This window comes from Necator americanus, chromosome V, assembly GCF_031761385.1.
Source record: "Necator americanus strain Aroian chromosome V, whole genome shotgun sequence".
In the NCBI taxonomy this organism is placed as follows: Eukaryota; Metazoa; Nematoda; class Chromadorea; order Rhabditida; family Ancylostomatidae; genus Necator; species Necator americanus.
Genome location: NC_087375.1, coordinates 9,965,409 through 9,977,204, shown reverse-complemented (window position 1 = coordinate 9,977,204; position 11,796 = coordinate 9,965,409). Strand labels below are relative to the sequence as shown.

General features: G+C 38.8%; 1 protein-coding gene across 2 annotated transcripts; it reads right to left on the bottom strand.

Moving 5' to 3' along the window:
- Positions 1-8,741: 8,741 nt before the first annotated feature.
- RB195_013454 (uncharacterized protein) lies at positions 8,742-9,149 on the bottom strand (the record flags this gene model as incomplete). Of its 2 annotated transcripts, none has more annotated exons than XM_064203275.1 (1): positions 8,742-9,149. In XM_064203275.1, the coding sequence occupies one exon, from the start codon at positions 9,147-9,149 to the stop codon at positions 8,742-8,744; it is 408 nt and encodes a 135-aa protein (XP_064059155.1). The 2 variants fall into 2 exon arrangements, with proteins under 2 accessions (XP_064059155.1, XP_064059156.1); XM_064203274.1 differs by having other exon boundaries at positions 8,742-9,143.
- Positions 9,150-11,796: the final 2,647 nt, after the last annotated feature.

Below are 11,796 nucleotides of genomic sequence, written 5' to 3'. Positions count from 1 at the left end.
TCAGCTGGATCCATCCGTACAGCGAAAACATCTCGTTGGCGTCCTCCCTCGAGGGCGTTTAGCATCTCTTGGGATCCACTCTAACGTTCTTTCAGTCCATTTATCGGCGATTTTCCTCATATTACGATCGGCCCATCTATACCTCATTTTCGACATCTATTCCGCTTGTTCATAATTTACTCGCGGAAGAACTACCAGCTACCAGCTCGATTACTTGGAAGAACAACGGGAATCAGGGTAAATCAAGGTAAGGCAGTTCCGCTCGTTCTCAAAGATGGAACGCCTTTTGAGTCGAAGCTGCGAAGACCAATCTAGCTGCTAATAAAAAAATAATATCTCTTCTATAAAATACAGTTGACATCAAACGTCAACGTTGTGTCGGTGCGACGAGCCCGCTCCGTCCTGCTAGGATAATCCTTTCTATTGTTGCAGGAAGATTTTTTCTAAGGTTTTAGATCCCATTTTTTCAATATTTTTCTCAGATGGATAAAAGGATAAAGGATAAAGTTCCTGGCGTTAGTCAATCCGCTTGGGATGCGCCCCCACGTTCACTTCAATTCAGAATCGTTTGAGGTTTACGAACGTGTAACTGGCCTATACAATGACTTGCGGTGGCTAGCCGATGTGTCAAGTCAGTGTTTTTATCCTCCCAGACAAGTCTGGTACCACTTTATCGACCCCGGAGGGATGAAAGACTTGGTGAGCACTTGGGCGGTTTCTCAGATGGTTACGCATAAATCTTGCTACGACCGTAACTATAAAGTGATCCCTCTTTGGTCACAATTAAACGAAAAATTATGACAGAAATTCAATTCCTGTCGAAAGTAAAATTTGAAAAAAAAAACTAGAACTAAAGGATCGCTAGCAGTAAAATAAACGAAAAGGTATTTGCTGAGTTTAGCTTAAAGGCATCACTCTAGGAATCTGAGGTAGTACGAATTTCAGGGTGAGCATTCTTATAAGGGATAGTAGATTATGGAGAGGAGGGTGATTCCGTCCATTTCTTCCTAATTGCCTTAAAAACGGTCCGGAAGATACGGCTTCGGGCGTTCTGGCGCACTATTTTCTACAAGGACTTCGACTGGAGCGCGCCAGCTCTGTGCGGCGCCGCTTCTTCCAGGCCGTTTTTTTTTTTTAGGAAGAAATGGATGGAACCACTCCCCTCTCCATAATCTACTATGCCGTACACTCTACCTGAAATCCATACCACCTCAGATTTGTGGGGTGATGCCTTCAAACCATTGAGAGTGGCTACCGATTTCCTGAGAATTTTTATGGCATATCTCGGCTTCTCCTTGACCCTTGACCATTGACCATTGACCTGATCTATCAAGAGACCTACTCAATTAAAGCTAATCCTACACAACCTTCTCGTTACTTTTCTGCATCAGAGCTCTGAGTCGAGTTTCACCTGTTCCATTAGTGATGGAGGGAGAAGGAGCAGGTGAAATTCGATTCAGAATTCTATCTAAGAAGCAGATTTGCCTCTTTGTGAGTGAGATTTTAGAGCAAATAAAAGGGATTGGGCGTTTTTGCAGGTCTTTTTAGACGCAATCAAAGTTCTTAAGATCATTCCGTTTGTAAAAATATTGTTAGCAGAGCACTGCCTACATTTTTCCTTTGAAATCAACCGGCAATGGCTAAAGTATGGAAATTTTCATCGTTTTGTCATGAGAGGTGACAATAAACTGCTTTTCTCACTCTTCTACTCATCGTAAATGCGTCAACAATAGCGGCGGATTACTCGTGGGAGCGAAGAACGAACCTCGAAAGTCTCACCGGAGCACTACGTTTCCTATTCATTGCCGATTTAGCGTCGGATATTGAAAGTCTAACATCCCGCAGACGCATGAACTCGCTCCTCCTGAGTTTAACTCAGCTGAGAAAGTGAAGTGTTCGCGAATCCTTCGAAAGACTGGGGTTTTCCATTTAGCCATTAAATCTCTTCTGTTTTTTTTCATTTTTCTCGTTTTTTTCTGTTTTTGAAAACTTCAGTAGATATGTAATTTTAAAGAAAAATCAACCTTTGAGTTCTTTTTAATTTCGAGAGTTGTTCGCTTTTTTTCAGAGAAAATTCTAGATTTATTTCCATGAGGTTCTGTCCAGCATCAAATATTCCTATTAAAATTAGAATGACAGGAGGTAAGAGAACGGAAATTGGGTTTTATTGAGGCTAGCACCCGATTTGCAGGAATGTTCTTTTTTCCTTTCTTTTCATTGTTCTTTTCTTCAATTTCCGAGTTCTTTTTCTACAAATTAATTTTCCATTCAATGAATGAAATATACAACTAGACATTGGCCAAACTCTGACAACCATCCTCTATCAAAATTTCCTCTTCTAAAAGATTAGTTAATTACTCTTAAGTATTTTAAATCGTGGACTACCTAAATAGCACCTTTTTTGGACATTTCGTACAGTAAAAAGTATAATCATAGTAATTTGATGGAAGATTTTAACTAGTAGGTCGCTTTTATCAAGGAAGAGAGCCTTCTTCCCGATTTTGAAGGGTAATCCTAAATGTCCTTTGTCCTGATTTTGAAGGATAATCCTGAACGTGTCTCAAATGAAATTGCGTCTAGATACATTTCTCATTTCTTTTTAATGTCGTGTTCAAAAAAACAATTCCCTAAAACCTTTGGGGTTGCCCTTATTCTTGTCATCAAATTCGTCTTCCTCCTTTTTTCACGTGTTCTCATGCCATCCATCTCTTCGCTCTCCTCAACGTCCACACGCAAATTCCTGGATGATATCAGAGTGCAAACGATTAGGAACAAATAAATGATGTAAGCTTTCGTAATCTACGGTCTCTCGTTGATTTGAGTAGCGTACCTCCAAGTACTAAGGCTAAAAATACTAGGGAGTTTGATAAATACATCTGTTCAAACCGAAACCTTATTTTACCCGCTTGTTCATGTCTCCTAAGCTGATTTTCCGAAGTATTTCGGATTATAATCATCGATTTTCCTTACATTTCTCTCCAAAAACTGATTTTATTTCCTGATTGATTGACCTGATCTCCAACCAATTTCATCTTCGATATTCACTAACGTATTTAATAAAAAAAGTAATAGAAAAATAAAATATATACTGAATAAATGCGTGCGCTGTTACTTGATTCTTGCGTCCATAAACAAACCCACGGAGATCAACAGAAATCTCCCCTACACCCAAAAAAAAAAATCAACAAAAAAACCAGTAATGGCCTTATCCTCTTTGGACCTCGTGCTTTTTTTAGTGAACATTTATAAAAATCATTAAATTATTATTTTATTATTATTATTATTTATTAAGAATTAAATGTTTGTATTTAGTTTTGCGTATTTGTTATGCATGGGACCCTTCTAAAAATTTGTTGGAGATAACTTTGTTGATTATTTATTTATTATTTAGAGATCTACAGCATCTGAGTACTTCCATTTGAAAACGTTTAAAATTTCATTTCTTTCTTATTTCCAGCTGCCTTTGACTGCAACGCAGTGGGCATAAATGGCACAAACTAACAAAAACAAACAAACAAACACAGGATTCACCGAGCATCATTTGGGAAACTCGTTGAATATTTTTAAAATTTGAATTCAAGTTTAATGCTAGCAGTCATTTGAATAAATTAATTTCTTCTGATTTAACCTGCGCTGTTTCTTGTTTTTTTTTTCTTAAAAATTTGAGTAAAAAATGCATTAGTAAAGTGAAAAAGGAAATAAGGTATGAGGTCCAACAAAATATTTTTGATACCAATTTTCCTGCAGGAAATTATTTAGAAAGAAAGCTTTCCCTAATTTCAATAAGAGCTCTGCTTCTTTTGGTTCCGTTAAATTCAATTGAATGGACCAGCTTATTATAGAGAGCAAAATTAAAAACAAAAAAACAAAAAAAAAAAACAAAAAATTAAAAACAAAACAAAATAAAGCAGAAGAACACGGAAGCGTTGCGGAATTTGTAGTTCCTTTAAAACATTGTATCTCTCATAATTCTCAATTTATTGTTCCCAACCAAGTACATGCTTCATTTTTTAAAAAGAATAGGAAGAAATAGGCCCAGGAAAAAAGTTTTCCTTAATTCCACTTCTTCGTCTCAATTTTGGAAATGTGAACAAGGATTGAGAACAAGGTCTTTTTTCTCATGGAAAACATTTACCAAAGCGATTTTCTTCATGTTCTATTTATGTAGCGATTTCTCTGGTTTTTTTCCAGATCATTCTCTTTTCATCTCAATTCTACCTCTTGTTTTCTCTCATTTTTTGTCAAAAAAAGATGAAAGCGGCTTTCTTCCGATTGCCCTTCACCGCAAAGCTATTTGTCACCCAGACAAGACATCTGAAATGCAAAATATGTGCCTCACAAAACAGGTCAAGTGTATTGAATCGAAATCCCTGCGCTCTTACGGCATGAGCCCATCTTTTTTTTTAAATATTTCACATTCACATCTCAATACCACAAACCATATTGTAATAATAGTGGGCGGGTGTAGTGTAGCGGTTAGAGGTTTCGCTTCCTGCACGATCGGTCGGATGTTCGAATCCGCCTTAGTGCTCACCAAGCCCTTCATCCTTTCAGGGTCGATAAAGGGTTGGTACCGGACTTGTCTGGGAGAATGAAAGCACTGACTTGACATCGTGGCGTTAATCAATCCGCTTGGGTTAGGGCGCATCCCAAGCGGATTGATTAACGCCAGAAACTTTATCCTTTGTATTATAATATTAATAATAATATCGGATGCTTAAATCCGTCATTTTTTTTACTCCATGAAGAATTTCTGCTGCCGGTGATTTTAGTGGGAATTTCACGTTTATTAAAATCGTCGAGGTCTTGGCTGTGATTTTGCAATTACAAAGGTACTCTGATGACTTTCTGGATGTCAACTGAAGCCACGGTAGAAAAAAAAAACTCCAAAATTTCTACTTCACCTCCTAGACTCTTGCATATGTTCCGTATATTTTCCAGTGGATCTCTTTCAACAGCGTAGGCGTTATGCGGCTGAAATCTCTTTGATAAGGGCTTAGCAGCGTATTTTGAACAAATTGTGAATCGTCAATGAGTTTTTGATAGAACATAGTAAACGTAGTAGAACAAAAAGAACTTTACTTAAAAACAAAACTTGGTATAACTTAGTAGAACAGAAAATAAAAAGTGGCAAAAATATTAAATAAATAAATTAGTATATATATATATATATATATATATATATATAGTATTATTATTTTATTATTTTACTATTATTTTATTTATTATTAGTATTATATAGTATCAATACTACATGTTACTAGTACACATTGCAACACATTCTCCTGCTTGCCTCCTTTCATCTTTTTTGTCCTCTTTCTTTCTCAAAGTGAAAAGCTGCTTTTGTTTGGGCAGCAACAAGAAATTCAAAGTGCAATAGATTCTTTTGTCACTTTTTCTTAAAGTCTTCTGCATCTCATGAGCATTTTGCGAGGAATAGTTCGTAGGTTCTCGTTCGCTTTCCTCTTCCGGAGGTACTCTAATACACATTTCTGCAAAAAGAAAAGAGAATATATACGTTAGGGATATCTTAGATCTTTTCTAGGGTCTTTGACTAGTAGCGCTTTGAGATTTGATTATGGTCAGTGCATGAACAGTACATTAAATGATTAGAAAATAACGTAAAGTCGTCCCTGAAAAGAATCAGCTGCCCTCTTTCTTAGTATACTTTATTTCTTTCTTGATTTCACATTTTGTTTTCGTGGATCTAATTAAGCTTATTTCTTTTATTTTCAGATACGAATATGTTCTTGATTTTCACACTTTTTTTGTTACATACAAATAAAAAAGGACATCAAACCATAATTCTCATTATTTGTCGGATAATTAATTTTTTTTGCTATATATCGCAAAGTGTATATACACGACGAATCATAATCTGCTGGCTCTACCTATGCGCATCTTTTTTGAGATTGGAATCGTTGAAAAGTAAAATTATAAAATTATGGAATGAATTTTAGTACATAATATAATAATTAATAACAAACAATAATATATTATAATAAAGTAAAAATAATAAAACAACAGTAATAGTAACAACATTTTCAAGAAGCACCTGATGATAAATTCGAATATGCAGTTAACTGACTCGCTAATGGATAATCAGGAAAAAGTCCAAATTAATTTTTCTATCAAAAAAATCGCCTTGTAACGACTTGAATGCTATTTTTCTTCTAATTCATACTTTGGTGATGCTAGGACGCAGGAAAACCCGCAAAATCGTAGACATATGGTATGGTTTCACTTCGGATGGTGTACATACCGTAATTCTAATTGGTTATCCTTCTTTTGTTTTCAAATATGATTGAAAATTAATAACAATACAGCAAAGAGGAATCCCATACGAAACGCGAACAGTAGTTGTGTAAGTCTAACCCTGAGGTACGGTATTGGACCTCCTCGTTTGGCTATATGGCTAGAAAAATTAGTTTAAAACTTCAATTTTTGGCGGAGCGAATGGGAGATTTCATCGTGCAGACCACTCTTGATTCCACTTTTCCAAGTTTCGAAAAAAAAGAGGCGGAAAGGACGAACTCATCGAAACTGTTGTTCAGAACAAATAAAATCTGTGTCGACCGTACGTGTACAGAGCTGACTCAGTAACAAAAAAAAATCCCCAGCCGTCATCCCAGAGGGATGCAAGCAGCGGTTGTCTATTTATCCATTAAATCCTGCTATCCATCCATCTAATTCTCCGGAAAAGAAACGTATACACGGCGCTTGTTTTTTAGAAATAGACTTCTATTTGCAGAATTCGATTCACGTATTTGTTTTCATCGTTTCGTCGCATGCCATTTAGTAGTTTTCTTCTATTTTTCTGGAATGGTGAACACGCGTTTGGAACTGGGAAACCATAGAAGTAGACGGCTAGACTGCAGTTTTCAATCCAGCGTTCTGTAGCCGTGTTGTCGGGTGAGTTCGAGTCGAATTCTTAGCGCTGTAATGAAACTCACGCTTTCCTGTTGACTGTGGATTTCCGGACTATTTGTCCACTCCTCTCTAGAATAATTATCTCAGCTTTCAAGTATCTTTTTTCTCTATTCTGAAATGGTGGGAATATTCTTGAGGAATCATGAAATGAATATATAATTTCCCCGCATCAATCCTGCCCAATTTTCAAACCAAAACCCCCTTAGAATTGGTCAATTTTTCCCAATTTTCGTTCAATTTTTCCAAAAATAGTTCATAGAAGGAGCACATCTCCAAGTTCCCTAGCCCTAGACTAAATCTAATGCCAACAAAGGCGATGTTAATCCAAATTAGCTTGAAGAATCAGCGACGGAGAAGTTCAAGTGCTCGGATGCGCAAGCTATATGTACGTCACGATCCTAGGAACAGACAAAAGTCAGGTCTGAGCAGCTTTAGTGCAATTCTAATTTATTCGTCGAGACAGGCGAATTTCTAATGCATGTGCATACTTTACTCATACGCTTCGTTGATTTTCTTTCTGTTCACTGTTGAAAATCACAAGGATTCAAACCTCTGAAGGCCTTTTTACTAAAGATTGAATCCTTCTGCATGGATTTGTGCTGGCGTTCTAGTAATCCTCATAAGATAAGCTACGTAGACATCCATCCTCATTGAACACCAAGTATGCAGGGGCCCTCCTTTCGGAAGCTTCTTTCTTCTGAAGTCGTTATTGTTCGAAAAGTCAGAAATAGAAAGTCCGTGCATGAATCTGTTTGCTGCCGCGACGCATAGCACTTTAACTGAATATTGTGACGATGGAGCGTGGCTTCTTAAAAAAAGCCTTTCATTCCTTAGGGTGCTCAATGAATTGGTGCCTGATTTGTGTGGGAGGATTAAACCACTGACTTGATCCATGCGTTACTGTATAGGTTACCTACACGTTCATAGTAAATGTTTTCATTAAAGGCATCACCCCACGAATCTGAGGTGGTAGGGATTTCAGGTGGAGTATTCGTATACGGCATAGTAGATTATGGAGAGAGGAGTGATTCCGTCCATTTCTTCCTATTTGCCGTAAAAAAAACACGGCCCGGAAGATGCGGCGCGTGCACAAGGCTGGCGCGCTCCAATCGAACTGGTTGTAGAAAATAGCGCGCCAGAACGCTTGAAGCCGTATCTTCCGGGCCGGTTTTTAAGGTAATTAGGAAGAAGCGGACGAAATCACCCCCTCTTCATAATTTACGATCCCGTATACGAATACTCCACCTGAAATCCGTACCATCTCAGATTCGTGGGGTGATCCCTTTAAAGAACAGTTTCCCAAGGACATAGGAGTAGGGATTTGATAGATTTCCGTTCCGCCTACACGCTTAGATGGACGAAAGAATAGCGAGCAAAATGGGAATAGGTTCATCTGCACCATTTCGACTCACGTTGTTTTTCGAAATGGTCGAGCGAGCGCCACTGTTCTTTAAATTTGAAATTATATACATCTTTTACAGTAACATGTGAATAAGTTCACCTTGATCCTTGATCACCTTGACTCCCGTTGATCTTCGAACTGGTCGAGCGGGCGCCAGTAATTCTTCCATTTGTCCCGATCGCGTGCCAGAGTAGCCCAGTGGTTCCTCCTTTCGCGTGGAACACGAAGAGCATCATATTTTTCTTTAAAGGACTTCATGAAGAAATCGGACCATCGGGTCGGCGGTCTTCTGTAGTGCGCTCAATATCGCGGGGAACCCAGTCGCTCACTGCTCTGGTCCCACGGTTGTCGTTAAAGCACGTGTCCGGCCCACCTTATTTTACTTTCTTTGGCAAACGCGGCGGCGTCTCTATTCTTCGATCGCTGAGGACGTAGGAGAGAACTTCGAATCCCGAACCTCACTTGCGTGAAACGGGATAGCTCGTAGCATCACTCTCTCAATTGCGCATTCAATGACGCTCACCGCATTTTCTTCCTGCTTGCGAAATGCCCAGGTTTGCGAAGCATAGGTCAAAGCAGGAAGTACGGTGGCGTTGAAGAGGTGAGCACGGAGCCGGGTGTTCCTGGTCTTCTTCACTACATCCTCGATGCTCTTGTACGCTCCCCAAGCCGCTCGTCTCCTCCTGCCCAGCTCGGGGGTCAGGTCGTTCGTCATGTTCAATTCCCGACCTAGATAAACGTAGCTGGTGCATTCGGATATGTTCGTTCCGTTGAACGTGAATGGGGCATCCGAGACCCATCCGTTGCACATGAACATCGCAGAAACAGGGAGTCCATCCCCTGAATCCACCTGCGTCTCTGGGCAAGCACAAGGTCGCTTTTGGTCCGCGATTAACCCCCTATCCGCCACCCGGGGACGCGCCACGTAGCCTCGCGACTAACCTGCTGTGATCCCTCTAGTGAGGGAGATCCGTGGGTGAATAAGTTAGATAAGAAGAACTCACTCTTGATCCTCCTTGGTAAAGAGGAGTGAATAAGAATAAGGAAGTGAGGTAGAGCCAGCTATTCAATAAATAAAAGAGGTCACACAGGCAAACTAGATACCAACTTCTTAGGAAAGTTCTTAAAAAAATCTTTATTTTATGTAGTTTAGAGTATTTATAAATTATATATTATAAATGTGGAGGTATAAATATCAAATATAATACTCAAAATATAAATATAAAATAAAAAATTTTAAAAAATATAAATTAAAAAAGAAAAAATAAATGCATAAATAAAAAATACATAAATACATAAATATTTAGCTTGGAGATATGTTTATGACTAATCAGAGCTCAAGCTCAAGCGGCCTTATAGGGTTGATCAAGGCCGTGGGTTGTATTTAATTCACTGGTTTGAAAATAATTAGGGAAAATTGACGGGGGCAATTTTTGTGAACAACTTCCTCATTATTCCAACTAGCCAGCTATCCATCAACGGGGACAATGCTTATGGAAAATTATTCTGTCCGTAGTTTGATGTGTTTTTATTTTTAAAAAAAGTGGTTGTCGGAGATTTATTCGCGCTAAAATTGCATTTTTGACAACTTTTTTTCTCGGATCTGCTTTCCTGCAAATTGAATCGAGACAAGAAATTCATGACTTGTCATTTGGGATGCAAGAAAAATTAACTTCGAACAGCATTGACATGATTACTCAGAAATTGAGGACAGTGCTCCGTTTTTGTCAGCGTTCGACCTTATTACGTGGGTACTACTCGTAAGCGTAAATAAGCTGTCATCGGTTCCATTTTTTAATAACCTAAATTGCTTACCAGAGCCTGTATCCAGTACATTTGTCCTTGAGAGGATAAATACGATTGAAGTGGAACCGCTAGCTTCTATTTCTAACACCACAATATCGTTTGCTTGATTTGCTGGTGCAGTGGAAGTTCGTTACGGGACCTAGCCGACTGCTGGACAAATATTTTCATTGCGAAAACGAGTGGATTATTCACTTTGGATGAATTTTTATTGTTTATTAATTTGAAAACATCTATAGGAGTGCCAAAGAACAAAAAAAAAGAAGGAACAGAGCTCACTAGAAATTCGCATGAATTTTATACAGCAAAGTTGCCGCTTCTTAGCATTGTATGGCAATATATCCAACCTCACCTCATTTATCCACCAGGGTCAGTTTATCCGCGTTGGATAAATGATACTATCATGGGTATGATCTTTATCTCAAAAGGTGTAACAGTTGAAATCGATCTGGTGGTAAATTACGTTAATAAGTACAATTCATTTATTTAGGGTTAGTGATGAAGGAAAGAAAGGCACTAACCCCATTTCTGGAATAATCTTGGCTTTTCAAGATTTTTTGCATTCCCAACGACAAGACATAAATTTCCAGCCTTGATTCAAATTACAGGAAAGCAGACGCAAAAAGAAACGTGTCAAGAAGCCAATTTCAGCACAAATCAAGCTATGGCAACCGGTTTTTATCGAAACAGCTCAAGCTTCGGGCAGAATAATTCCTGACAACTGGGCGTGATTGGTGGCTGGTTGCTGGCTAAGCAGAGTGATGAGAGCGTTGAAGCATAAAAGGACAAAGTCACTGGCGTATCAATCCACTTGGGATGCGCCAATGCGTTTTTGTGGAACTCGTAATCGTTGAGGTTCTGGAACGCGTGTTGGTCTATACTGTGACTAGAAGGGATGTTTTTATCCTCCCAGACAAATCTGGTACCAAATCATCGACCCCTGTTTGGTTTGCACTAAGGCGGTTTCGAACCTTCGACCATGTGGCTACAACGGACCTCTAACCGACTGCGCCACACGCCACCCAAATAACAATTTTTCAATTAAAATGCTTTTCATAATTGCCGACAAGTGACTTTGCCCGATTAAGTTCATAGTCCGATCTAGTCAAACCAAGCGAATAACCCATCGACGAGAGCTCGCTTTTTTCCGCATGCGATTCTAATCAATTTTAACTTGCTATATTTTAACAGGAAAATAATAATAAATAACAACAGGTCCATAAAGCACAGAGAACTTTCGAGATAATCAGAAAATCAAGAAAAATAGTCGTTGAAAAGTGTACGGCTTATCGATGAGCCGCATTATCCCATGTTACCAAGAAAAAAAAAGCGCGGCTCATTGTTAAGCCGCGCTTTTTGTCAGATGGTCAAACCTGCACCACCCTTCGAACGCGTTCCACCTAGCTGCCGCGACGCATTTGCGGCGATGGCGCGCACTGGTGTGAAACGGAGTTAGGACTTAAAAGAAGGAAAATTCTCACGATACAATGGTTGTGATAATCTTGGTGCATAGCGAGAATGGCACCCTATACTACTATTCTATTATGGTCACTATGGCGAAGGTGGAAATCTTCTGGATTTCGAATCTTAGTGATTTTCTGCTGTTAACAGAAGCTTTTAAGCGTATTCCAATAGATTCTTATGTGAGAAAAGTACGCACA